The sequence below is a fragment of the Malurus melanocephalus genome, unplaced genomic scaffold (genome assembly GCF_030028575.1).
Source record: "Malurus melanocephalus ecotype Western Australia unplaced genomic scaffold, MMel_1.1 scaffold_18, whole genome shotgun sequence".
In the NCBI taxonomy this organism is placed as follows: Eukaryota; Metazoa; Chordata; class Aves; order Passeriformes; family Maluridae; genus Malurus; species Malurus melanocephalus.
Window position 1 is genome coordinate 3,584,425 of NW_026623250.1, and position 14,040 is coordinate 3,598,464.

General features: G+C 40.5%; 1 protein-coding gene across 3 annotated transcripts in view; it reads right to left on the reverse strand.

The window, feature by feature from the left end:
• Positions 1-14,040, reverse strand: part of MAP3K1 (mitogen-activated protein kinase kinase kinase 1) — a 58,385-nt gene that overhangs the window by 43,506 nt on the left and 839 nt on the right. Inside the window, exon 1 of one of the 3 annotated variants that reach the window (XM_057389673.1) lies at positions 13,472-13,998. The exons of 1 other annotated variant lie outside the window; for it this stretch is intronic. In XM_057389673.1, the coding sequence (XP_057245656.1) occupies positions 13,472-13,950 (479 nt within the window). In that variant the 5' untranslated portion in view covers positions 13,951-13,998. One more of the 3 variants, XM_057389671.1, reaches the window with a different exon arrangement.

Here is a 14,040-nt window from a genome sequence, read left to right on the forward strand (position 1 = left end):
AAAAAAAAAAACAACCAAACCACTAAGAAGAATTTGCTAGTTTGAAGTTTTGGTATGGCTTCTGAGCCTATTCAAGTACCAGCAAGTACTTAAGGCACAGGTGAGGCCCAACTCATTTAATCCTTTTTTGATTTGATGAAGCACAACTCATCCAGAACTGATTTCTGTAATTCTCTGTATACATAATTATGTTAAAGTATCTTCATAAAGTCAAAATCTAAATTGCATAGCTCTAAAGAGTATTTATCTTTGTGCTTTATTTTTTAATTCCTTCTGAAGCAAATTCCTTGCTCTTTGTATTAGACTCATTGGACCAATCTACATATACTTCATTTATTTGCCAGCAGCCATAACTGTCTTTATTCAAATTAAGTGAAAGGTAAATGGAGAGCTAATTGTATTTAAGAACATTAATTCTTTTATATATATATATATATATATGTATGTACGTATATATATATGTGTATATATATGTGTATATATGTATGCACATACACACACATATATACATGGAAATCAGATTGTCCCATCTGCCTTAATAAAGCTTTCCTTCAAGTCTCATGGGTCTTTTTTGCACAATCATATGTGAAATCACAGTAAGTTGTGTGTTGTCCACACTTCCATAGTCTATTTGAGRAATTAAAATCAAAATCCATACAGTAATCACTATAGCCCAAGCAACACTTTTAAAGATAAGAAACACAAACTAGGATTGCAACTTGAAGCGATAGCAATGGAACTCATAAAAATATGGGAAATAAAAGCCCAAGATTTCACTGAACAAACTTAAGAAATGGTAAATTATCCCGCTTGTTATAGAGGAGGCTATCTTTCATTCAAAGGAAATCAGTAACAACAACTGAATCTGAATTTCCTGAGGTGCTACCAAGAAACTCATCAGCACTGATTCAACAGATGAAATAGTAAAGCAGCAACAAATTAAACAAGTCATTATCAAGCATTCTGAGCATCGTGGTAGCTGTACAAGTTAATAATTCCACTTGTGACTACCCCACTATGCTATGACTTCTTTAAAAGGACTATCCCAGAATTTGTCTGATTACTACAATTTCATAACCCAATTTAATTTTCTCTGCTTTGCTACACCACATTTAAAAGGGAAAAAAGCGGGGGAAAAATGTCAGTACCTCTTGCAACTCTAGAAGGTGCTCCAGTTTAATGGCATTTCCATATATTAAGAACTTACAAAAGGACTCTTATATAATATTAATGCATGATCAGATGTCTTAGAAGTTTAACCACCATCACTGAAACTTTCGCAATATGCTCATTTTACAGCCAAGAGTATTATTCTGAAAGACCTTTGCAAGACAAATGCCTAAGAAAATTAGAAAAAAGCATTTTCTATAATACACACATATTTCATTTTAATAAAATATCCAAAGATTAAGCAAACATTTGATCACTGAAGATGTCACACTAATTTTACTTCTTACCATGAGAACTTGCATGACASTAGCAGCCTCTCAAACACAGGACAGTAACTAGGAAAGCAGTCGCACTTCTTGAAACAGGTATGTGATTGTTTTTCAAATCATTATGAAACCACAATAATATACAACAGCCCAGAAATAAAAACTAGTTTCCAGGACACACTGGTGTAACTATAGCTGGGGGAAAGTCTGCATGTGCAACGAGTCATGACCTTGTGACTTACAAATGGACTGTTTATGGAAATACTCTTCTCAACAAGTTAATCTTTTACTAGGTACTGGAGTGACCTGACTGTGAACTAGAAGCTGAAGACTGCTGTCAGCCATTGAATTAACTGCTACATTAAAATGTCAGGCAACCTGTGACAAGCAAAGGGTGACAGAGTCCCGAGCCCAATCAGAAAGAAAACGTGCCTTTGAAATGCTGGAACAAGGCTCATTTTTAGCCCACCACTAGCGAAGAACCCACTGTCTCATAATTTTGTCCTGAAAAACCAAAAGGTATTTGCATAGTCAGCTTCAGGAACACTCAGATACATAACACAAACTGTATCACTCTGTGTCGACAGGGAAGGTCACCACTTTCAGAACACAGACTTCCCATCTGCTTGCTTAGTATGTCTGGGTTAAGCATTAGCCAGCCAGTCATGCACCTACACAAAGTTAGAAATCAGCTGCTGTATGAATATGGAATAGCAGACTTCTCAGTTCTTATTCCTTGACTACCCACTCACAACTATTGAAGTAGTAATGCAGTTAAACAGACAGGGTTAAGCATTTTAAACTGTGTAATTATAGATTATTTTTGCAAGTGCAAATAAGCATACAGTAGCCCAACAAATCCTTATCAAAAGTCACCATGGTAAGAACCAGCTACACTAAACACTTCCCTTGTGAGAGCCAGCTTCATCCCCTCCCAGTTATAAAAACATGCCATTTATTTGAACATGGAAAGGGAGTAACAGTGCTAGACCCATATTGTCTCATTTCCTATTTCCTTTTAAGTATCAAAACGCAGGTCTTGTCACAATGAGATTCAGAAATGCAATGAAGCATACACTGGGCCTTCAAGAGATAAAGTGAAATGCTGGCTCTCTAAAATGAACTTCGGGGACAGGGGGGGAAGAGCAAGTTCTACAAAGCTTTTTCTTCCTCCCCCAAACATAAAGAAACCTGAGGAAAGATTGGATAGACTGACAGTTAATAAAAATGCCAAAACCTTGCCCAATAATAGCTACACTGAAAACTTTTGTCTGCATTTTAGCTTATACACTAATTACTTGTGGTTTTTTCAAGCAGAAGTCAGTAGTTTAAAAAATGTCTATAGGACAAAATCTRTAAGCCTATTTTGTACCTCCACCAAGTCAGAAATTTATTTGTTATCATGTCTGATGCACAAATATTTTGAGATCTGGAGGCAATGGTCTCTTCTTCACCAGAGATTAACTGGCAATACCCAAAGAAAAAAAGAGCCTGTCCTTCTTAAGGTACCATTTCCCGTWACACCAACAGTGTTCTACCCACAGAGGGGAGACAGAACGTAGCAGGTCTTAACCAGTAAAACTAATAGAATTCTTTTGCACAGATGACATATCATATCTCTGAAAATGCTGCTATAGTATAAATCCACCTTCCATCTGGTTTTGGCTTTGTTCCAATCCAGTTTGCCTACTTCTAGTTGAGCAAATCTGATCTTGGCACTTCTGACTCTATGATTACAGAAATTTAATGTACCTTYTGCACCAACGTTAACCAGAGAAGGCAAATTTGTTCAGTAGTCCTTCCCCTTAMAAACATTAACAGAACAGATCTAAATTATTTCCCAATAAGCTGGATTAAACAAACTTAGTATTTTTCAAAATCTTATGACTCCTCAAGTATAGCTATTGATAGCTAAAGGTCCTAAGTACATTAAAGAAACCATTACATTTTTACTTTTGACTACTTTCACCCTTATATCCTTTGAATCTGGGTTTTAATCATGACAAACACATAAGCTTTAGACATTTAATAAATCAGAGTGCACCAAAACACTGTCAGCATAGCCTAGGCAAGCATGCTAATCGAAACACACATTTCTATGAACAGATTCTGTTACAGCCAGGAGGTCTTGCCATTTGTACCACATACTACATTACCAGATATCGCACCCTTCATTWTCCCCAAGTTCTACAGAGGTACGTGTTGCCTGAAACATCAGAGGCAGCCCAGCTTGCTAGCTCTACAAGTCCTGGAAGAAGTTTTATGTAGCTGAGGGCCACAAGGGGCAGAAAACTTACCTAGTCACCATGAAGTTTTATGGTAGCATCATTCTGCTGCTAGCTGTTGCACCGAGCTGATGAGCAGAGAAACCTCACTCAGTCACATGTAACTTCCAGCTGAGCATAGTGGCAAATCTGGGTCCTGATTTTCCTCTGAAGTGGCATTTACATTTTGAAGAAAACCCAGACTAGTTTCACCTACTTAGTGAAACTAAATAATAAAGCCTTGCTTTATATCAGGCTAAAGTACCAATACCACAAATATGATAGATACACAGAAAGTGAACAGTTGCTCACAAAGAATAAAGACTATAAAGCTCTACTACTGGATAAAGATTTTGCTAGAGGCTCACTCACAAGATTAAAACCTGCATTTTGTTTAAGTCCTAGCTTTTTATGGATATTTAGGTCTACTTAAACTACTTATGCACATGCAAGTACATTAAATACAGTGAAAATACTAATGCATACACCTAAGCTGCTTCCTGGGAAAAAATACTTTCAAAAGTTATTTGTCCAGTAAGAAAAAGTGAAAGACCTATTGTGATGAAGCTCCTATGGAACTCTGTCTACATGACAGAAGCTGGCAGATTTCCTACTAGTTCCTCTTGCTAGTTCCTCAACAGTCCACCCTGTAGGCTGAAAGGAAGCCAAAAATCTAAAAGTTCTGGCTGTGCTCTCCCCTTCAGTCTTGATTCCCAGGGTCTACAAATGGCTTGTCCTGGCACTAGACCTATATTCTCATTTGCAAACATTTTTAAAATAAGGAAATGCAATTCATACACAGCTGATTTCAAAATGTCAAAGCAATACTCCACTTGGCTTTGCTGGGCATCCTCACTAGTAGTAGAAGAATTGTAAAATGCTGCCACAAATATGCAACTCAGAGCAGGTAAGAACAAGCAAACAGTACAGCATACTAATTTACTSCTGAGATACCAGAGGGAATTAAATACTTCAGCACATTTACCAGACAAGATGGCTTACCGTTGCACCTAAACATACTGGAACTTAACCACATGCTTAAAAGTAATACAGTAGCACTGTTCTGCTTACCATACATACACTTAGCTTTTTATAAAGAGCTAATCTATACTTCAAAATTTTCAATATAAATAACAATTTCAAGACCAAGTATAATTGTGCTTCAAATGAGTTATGAAAGACAAACAGTAAGCAGTTTCATTACTTTACTATCATGTATTGAGGCTTGGTTAAACATGCTATCTTTCCGAGAAATGCCAGAGTTTTCACAAAAGTTTGTGACACTGTTAGTAAAGTGTATCCCAAAGAGTAACAGCCAAGGAAAGTTACTGTCACTGATTTATCTGGAACAGACAGTAAACATTTGAATGAGATGTCAAGACCTTTTTCGCAGACTGTCACGGGGCAACGTTCAGATCAAACCTTTCCAATGATACTTGTTTTATCCTTCAGAAAGGAAAGTCTGTCTTTCCCTGTAGGAAAGAAACAGAATCTGTACGCGAGTCTAGGAGTCTCCAAACCCCGACTTTTCTTCTTTTGTGGAATAAAAAGTCCCCTCACACTGAGAAATTATTTTTGGCTAAAAAAGTCAGCATCCCAGGTAAACAGAACACTTCACAATTTTTTATGTTACTACTCTGGTGCTTTCTAACCCTTTTTGCCTACGTTTTCCATTCCTAAGAGAGTCAWCTTGGACCCACTGGGCTTTGAAGCATCTATACAAGTTTCTTTTTCAGAACTGAATCCTTTGCTACCAGCAATAGAACAGAAACAAGTGACAATAGTAATCATTTTAAACAGATGCCTGCAGCATAAGCCAAATGCAATGGTCAGACACGAATCTCCCAAGTCAAACACTTCACCAACCCATATCTTTCCTCACTCAGCTTGCTGAGAGTAGTAGAGTATGCTGGTTTACAATACTGAGCACCTCCTTACATGAAACACCTTACAACTTTGAAAAGATGAAAGACATCTTAGTTTAATCCAAAATATTTATTATTTTATTATTTGTCTTCTTCCCACAAAAAAAAGGCACTTAGTTTCAGTCTACACGTTAATCTTAACCAAAGTGAGAGAAACCAAACAGGTCAACTTTTCTGTACTGGATCGGCATAAGGCATTTCTGAAATCACAGCCCTGAATGCCTCCTGCATAGCTCTCTGGCAGAGCTCTGCATGGCTTAAGGTGTCTCATTTCATGCTTCCTTGTCCACAAGGCTGAGGGGGGAGATGGAGTGGGAGCTTTTTCTCCCTGTGGCTGTAATACTGGCTTAAAGCAAATACAGAACAACCTCCATGTCTTTAAGATTTCTTTTCCATGTACCCYTGCTCTTCCTCCCAAGAGCCTCTGGGAAGGATAAGAAACATGCAGTTGCAACTCAGAGTAAATTCTCCTCCAGGGAATAAATTCTAGCTCTTTAGTTAATTTTAGGAAGATGTTTGAAGAAGTGTGTAAACAAGGTTGTGTGGTGCAGAACGTACCAGGTCACTGGCTCTTGTCCTAACCTTSGGGGTTCAAAGAGAAGGTGAGTCATCCTGGTTACTGTGACCCTGCCAGAAACTAGGAGCCACCCCTGGCCAGGCAAATAGTGAAGAGCTTGGCTGCATTTACTGGGCATTATAGAAATAGTTTACACACCACGGAAAACCCAATAGAAACCCCAAAGCCCTGGCACTTTCTACAGGCCAGGGCATCCAGTTTGCCTGCAGAGATCAGGAGACCTACTGTAATAAGCTGTTCATTACAAATCAATGTAGAATTTACAGTTAAAACTCCCAAAAAATGAATATTTATTCTATCTTTGCAGAAGAACTAATTTTCTGATCCTATATGCAGGCATTACTGAATTATCTTTTAAAAAAATCAACTTACGCATATTAGTAGAGTTTTATAAAAAACTCCATCCAGCTCCACATAATTAAAAAAACAGCTCTGCACACTTCCATTTCAAGTATGAAATGTGAAAGAACTAAACACAACTACACAATTACCACACACTGTATTTTATTTATATGAACAATCTAACAAAATTAATATGCAATACAGATCCTTAATATGGAAGATCCTTTCCAAGTTTTTAAGAATACATGAACACCGTCTCACATTAAGCTTCTGTGTTATCAAAACTACAGTATTTTCTGACATTAAGCAATCTGTAGCTGTAGCCTAGACTTCTGTAGAGGCATTTACTTTAGTGAAATTAACAAACACTTCAAATGTTTCTATAAATAAAGATCTAAGACAATGATCATAGACTTAGTGGTAAATTAAAACGTGCAACCAGAGAAAAAAAAACTTGAAAGGATTCTTAGTATCAAACCTGGTAACTCCACAGAATAAAATCATGGAAGAAGTTAAAAAAAAGTTAGATATTGATAAACCAAGAAACTGTCACTGACTACACAAGAATTTTCAAACTAAATACTCAGCAACCAGAAATTAGAAGTACCATCATAATTCAAGCATTTAGAATATTGTCTTAACCATGGCAGTACACAAACACTAGCCTGCTAGAGAGTATTAATCTAACAAGCTCAATCAATAGTATGTGAATTGCAAACTGGATGTCACTGCATGTTTCACCACACCTTTGACAGATATTTACATTTCTGTATACATCTCCAAATGTARAGCACTTAAATATTGTCTGAAGGCAAAACTATCATCCACTGAGCTTTGAAGCCTCCATTTTAAAGAATGCAATGAACTACTGAAATAATATTATGCAGAAATTTCATKTGCAGTAGAATGGGAGGTAACACAAACAATCTGCAAAAAAAAACCCCAAACTGTTTCTCAATTTCTTGTCACCACAAATTAGGGCTGGGTTTTTTTTTTCCCCTTCAGCATTTTAAATATTTACACAGCATTTAAAATATTTTCAGCATCTGAAARGAACAACCCTGGAAATACAAACACAATTGTTATACATACCAAAAAYCATCAGGATGTGAGAGAGTATTTTAGAGAAATAGCTAGTGAAATGAAACACATATATGCACACCTTTGAGGGTGAACAACCAGCCCCMTAAAGTACCTGATCATCACTGCTGCCAGCCAAGCAAGAACTTGTTTCAGTTTGCTCAAGAGCAAGATGACTGGAGGTTCAAGAAGAGGATGGAAAAGAGCTCAGAAAACAAGGTGTCAGATGTGGTCAGACATTAGTGAGAACAAGCAGATGCAAGYGACTTTCCAGCACTTTATTCCCACCTTCCAGAGTGATCCTGGGTAAGTTACAAGGAGCTGCAGTACAAAGAGCAGGGTGAAATCTATTGATGGGAAATACTAGGAAAGAGCTGAAGTTGTCCAGCATAATAAGCATATTAGCAGTTATTTCACATATTAGCAGCTATTTAGCAGTTAGAATACTAGGATAAGAGAGATGAGAACAGTATTATGTTACATTTCCATGAGTGATTTGAATGGTTTACACTCTAGGGACACAAATGAAATATGTGGAGACAGCGTGAAACAAAGGTAGACTGACTTGAATTCCATGTTAATCTCAGAAACGGGAATACTACATGACATTCTAATTTTAAAGAAAAAAAACACTTTTTGCAAACACCTTCAAGTCCCTAGTTATCACATGCTGAACACTACCAAAAAACCTAGACATTCATGAGCCAAATAGAGGAGTGATGTCTTTATCCACTTTTATTAAGACAATTTGAAAACTATTTCATCAGTTTTCAGACAGAAGGTAAACAACTCCCAATTTCAAATTACTCTTAAGTAGTGAGTAAATAGAACTGCTGTTTTTTCAGGACATTTTTCAGCCAGGATCCAATAAAACTGATCTTCTAAAAGCACAACATCAACAAACAAACAACCCCAACAAAATAAGGCAAACAAAACCTCCAAAACCCAACTGAAACAAAAAACCCCAAAATATATAAGCCAAGAAACAGACCAAAAAAACCCCAAACATCAAAACAAACAAAAGACTCCTTCAAAACAAAAAATTCAAAACCTAACAAAAAAACCCAACAAACAAACAACAAAAAAACCCAACCCAAACAAACACCAAAACCCCAAAAAGCCAAAAAAMCCACACCCAGCCAAAAAAACCCTTAAAATCCAAACATGCAGGAAAAAAAATCAAGACAATTCAGCACCAACCAGAATTCTMCAGTTCTACAGTGTGGTGAAACTGGAAAGCGGATGCAACCCTGCAGGCAATACACTCAGCCTCCGGGTAAAGATGAAAAAGGAAGATAGTAACATAAGGCAACTTTCCTCTTAACCATGTTCTCCTAGCCACACAGGGACAAGTAACAAAGCCCTTTTAAAGGTTTTCTGTCTGCTCTACCTTAAGCAAAAGAATGAACCGTAATTCTACAGCTTTGAGTTAGCACACAGCAGATAAAAAGTAAATTAAGATGACTCTCGAGTCTCTGCAGAGCATCCTCTGAGAACACTCAGATTATCCTTAAAAACTCAGAACTCAAACCAGATCCGTCCTCTTATCACCACTGCTGCTGAAAACTAGCTTTACAAGTTTGTTTAAAGAACAGCTACATGGCAACGTATAATTTGTATTTTAAACAAGCTTAAGCCAAGTTTCACCAATACTGGAAGCCTGTGAAAACCAACAGAAGCATTCCCACAGTCACTCCACCCCCAGATGCTTGTTTCTACTTCTTCCTCATGCTCCCCTGCAACATATAAATCTCTTCACAGCTGCACCATTACTCTAAAATGTTTTAGTACACTAAAAGGTCTTGTGAAGTTCAAATCCATCATACACAAGGAAAAGCTGGTCTTTAAATCTTGTATTCTACATACTTGACCTTTGGGTAAGGTATGACTGCACATGTCTACACACAGGTATTACACTGAGCAGTACTTAGACTCCACTGAGTGACAGTAGAGACTGAACCTTTAGTATCACTAAATCCAATGAGACAGAAAGCTCCAGATTAGTTAGTTACAATCTATTTACTTTGCACAGGAACAAAGAAACTGCCATACCAGATCAGACCATTTAAGCAGAACCCTACCACTTGCAATAACTAAGAGTGATAAAAATCAGACATGGTAGAGGGTGACCCTCTTCCAATGTGCTCCCAAGCCACAGAGTGCTCTCAAGCCACAGAGCACAGAAGSGGTAGAAAGGGAATCTTCCCTCACCGCAGTATCTAGCTCAAACTGGAAGCAGAAAATTTGGTGACTTATTTATATGGACGGTTATAATCATCACGCCTTAGGGGACTTGGATAAAATACAGAATTATATTTCACCTCAGCTAAGAATAGCCAAGATCAATAATAAGCTACTTGTTTTACCTTAGCTATATTCTGACATAAACAGAGAACAATAGCATTTCACTAACAAAAAATCCAAACCAAGRCAAGTTGAATCTTGGCCATGCTGTGCTGTCACTAGGTGTTCTCTCTCTGTTCCCACTGCAACTCCCAGTGTCCCATTAAAAGCATTAAAAGCATTCATGTCTTTCTTTGAACATCATCAAAAGTGCTACAAATTGATAAACATAGCTGAAACAGATGAGTTTGTACTAGTACAGTGGTACATATAAACAGAGCTTCACTTTTACAGTGTTACTTTGGGGTGCCCAGCATGTGTCAAACAGCAACTGCAGAAAAATACAGTATAAATACCTACAAGAGTTGCTTTGCAACTGAACTGAACATTGCTAGCACATGCCTTTTCAAACACCTAATTTGCACAGAAGTCACACAGTATGTAGTTACTGTACACAGAGGAGATCAACTGCACCATTTTTTTTCATTTTTATGAAAACATAATTACATCAACATAAACTAATCCTGTACTTGGGGACATAATAAGGTATCTACACCAATTTCAGACACAAACATCACTTAAAGGGTCTGGATGTTTTAAAAGCATATTGTTAAGGTCACAGAGAAGGGCGTGCACTTTTACTCCATGAATTTATCTCAGGCTGCAAGAAATCACACTAGAGTTATCACTGAAATCACTATCTGGATCTTGTTATAAACAGTAACAATACAGTGACAATAAACAACATATAGGGTAAGAGATCTGAAGTGCTTTACTATGTTGAAGCTGCAATTCCTAGTAAAATAGCTCCCTTCTTCTCTTACAGTGATGTAAGATAGCTTACACCCTTCACTGCTTTCAGTGAAGATATTTACTCTACTGCCTGACAAGCAGAATCTTGAGAGCTTAAAGAAAAAAAAATGCAGTATTTGCATCTATAATTTAACAGCAGTCAGTTTCCCTTCTCAGCTTCATTTTGAGGCTCATGAAGGTCTTCCCGCACAAACAGAATCAGAGAATCTATTTAAAAGGAAGTAACTGTAATACCAAAGAGACTGATAGGGGGACTTCGGAGCAAGCACTGAATCTTCTAGAGTAGTTCCTTACAGGAAAGTGCAAGTACCTGTATTTAAAACAGAATATAAAACCTCCACATAATCTATATTTTAAATTATGCCTTTCAGTCTGCCTCTTAGTAAGTATCTGGGCAACAGCTGCACTGACAAATTTAATGTGTAATACTGTTGCTCACATATAAATTGGGCTCTCTCCCTTCAGCTAAAACAAGTCAATATTAAAATGAGTGCAGATAGATTAAATTCTTTATACAGCCTGATAAAGTAGTACTTGGTCTAATATCTGTTGGTATTATTGGTAACACAGCACAGAGAATCAGTGAGATACTCCAGATGAGTATTTATAGTGTATTTCTGAAGGACAACCACTATTTAAAGTCATCATGTATTTGCAACTGAGGTTATAATAAACTCAAAGCAAACTATATCACTAAAATACTGAAGAGAAAAGRATTTGGCATTTAGTATTTTTTAAGATTTGTTAACATTCCTAGTCAAACATCAGAGAGCACTTAAAACTGTTTTAACTTGTATACACACTCAATAACCTATTTGCCAAATGCAGGTATTTGCTTACTTAGAAGTAAGCAAAAATTGTCCATGCGAAAAGGAAAAAAATTCCACAGCTGCTCTGTCATTGCTGCTGTGGGACCGAATACCAAGGATGGATGCATTTCAGCACTGATGAGATATATATTTACCTTCCTGAACCGCTAATGTCAAGCCTAACTCCCACTTGCTATCACAATGAGGGTCGACTGCTTAAACCATATTCTGGTAGAGATTCTTTATTTTCCTTGAAAGCCATGAAACTGGATAGAGGTATATTACAGATATAGGTATATATCTGTATCAGATATACAGGTATATTATAATGTACAGAGTACATTATAATTTCATGACTTGATAAAAACAAAAATGGTGCTAAGAGTTACAAAAGGACAAGACACTCACTAAAAYTCATACATCATTCCCCTTCCCTAAAACATTTAGGATTTCCTGCTAATCCTTCTGTAACTACAGAGCCATTTCATCTGCACAACCACWTCATAACAAGTACTTTTACACTGCCCTAGAAATAGGCCAAAACCCACCTGAACTGCTGAGACACTGGTCTAGAAAACAGTTCTTATTACAGTACTAACTTGATAAGTCAACATTTAAAAAATATTCTTGAGGTTTGACTGACATAAGACACAACTGAAAAGAACAGACAAGGCAGAACACCAAACAGAAATTATATTTTTGTGAGGTTTAAATGATTAGCCATAYGGTAAGGCATCATTAAAATAGGTCCCTGGACATTAATTCCAAGTTCCYAAACTACAGAGTCCACATCAGACAAAACCTCACAAGAGATCCAGGTGAAATTATCATCTTCCCATCAAAATTACACGGTCATACTGCAGTGACTTCCCACACATACACACACTCCCACCAATAAGACCCAGCGAGTACATCTTAAAGCTGAAATGTATTCTGAAGTACTTAAACTGCTTCACCACGGACATGAGTTAACTTTCACCCTGAATACTTGCACACATGTTATATAGGTGAAATACAAGAAAATGGATTTCTCGATTAATATATATGTAAGGCAAACATGGGCTGCGAAGACCAGGACGCTGAATCTAACCACTGAAATTTACCACCTAGCCTAAACCACGACAAATCATTTTCTCTCAGAAAAAAACAGGACATTTATGCTTCAAAGGCTTTCTCCTTTGAGTAAAAGAAATCAGTTCTGCACTATCGCGAAGCTGCAAAGTAGAATCTGACTTCGGAAAGTCGGGAGGAGGGGAGGTTAAAGAAAGAAGTATATTACTTAGTTTTGCAGAAAAGTGCTCGGGCAGCGCGGGCAGCGCCCGGGAAGCAGCCAAGGCAGCCGCTCAGCCGCCACCCGAACCCCGGCCCCAGCCCCGCGGGCAGCACCGCGCTCCGCTCGCCCCGAGACCCAATGGCTGCTGACACATCCGGCCCCGGCCCCGCCACCGCCCCGAGCTCACACTTCAAAGCCTTTCGGGACTCCGGCAGAAGTCACACACAAACGCACCCCCGCAGCCTCACGGGCCGCCCCCCGCGGCTCCGCTCCCGCAGCTCGGCTCCCGCGCAGCCCCGCACCGCTGACAGCTGCGGCCGGCGGGACAGCCCGGCCGGGCCGTGCCCCTCCCTCAGCCCCGTACCAGGTGCCCCAGAGGAAAGCGGATGGCGGGCGAGCTCTGCCCGCGGCGTCCCAGCGCTGCACTCCGCTGCAGCTCCCGCCGCCCCCGCATCCGCTACCGGCCCGCCGCCAGGCGCGGCCAGGGGCAACGGGGCGCAGGAGCCCGCCCCGAGCCCCGTCCGCGGGAACARCCCCGACGCTGCCGCCGTCACCCGGCTCTGGCCGGGGCCGACCCTCGCCACACATCTAACCCCCGGCGCCCCTCACCTCGCGGCGGGGGACGGCTCCATCCTCCGCTCGGCGGCGGGGTCCGTCCCCGCCGGGCTCCCCGCCGGCAGCGGCTCCAGGAGTTCGGCGCAGCGGCTGGGGGAGGCAGCCGGACTGGCGGGGCTGGAGCGCGGCGGCCCGGGCAGGTAGTGGARCAGCAGCGTCTCGGGGGGCTCCGGCGAGGAGGAGGAGGAAGAGGAGGAGGCGGCCGGGGCGGCGGCGAGGAAGAGGGGCGCCTCCGGCAGCCGGTCCAGCTCCACGCTCCGCACTTTGCGCAGCTGCTTCCGTCTCCAGTCAGAGCGCTGTTCCCGGCAGCCGCCGCCGCCCGCCTCTCGCAGGAGCCCCCCGCCGCTCCCGGCGACGCTCCCCGCCACCGCGCCGTCCTTCAGGCTCTCGCAGGCGGCGGCGGCGGCCGCCTCCGCGCCGCCGCCCGAGGATAATCCCGATGACGAGGCGCGATCGCCCGCCGCCGCCGCCATTTTCTCTGTCGGGTCACATCGGGCTCCCGAGCACCGGGGGCGGCCGGCGGACGGCGCGCTGCGCAAACGGCGCCGCCTGCGCAAAGTGCG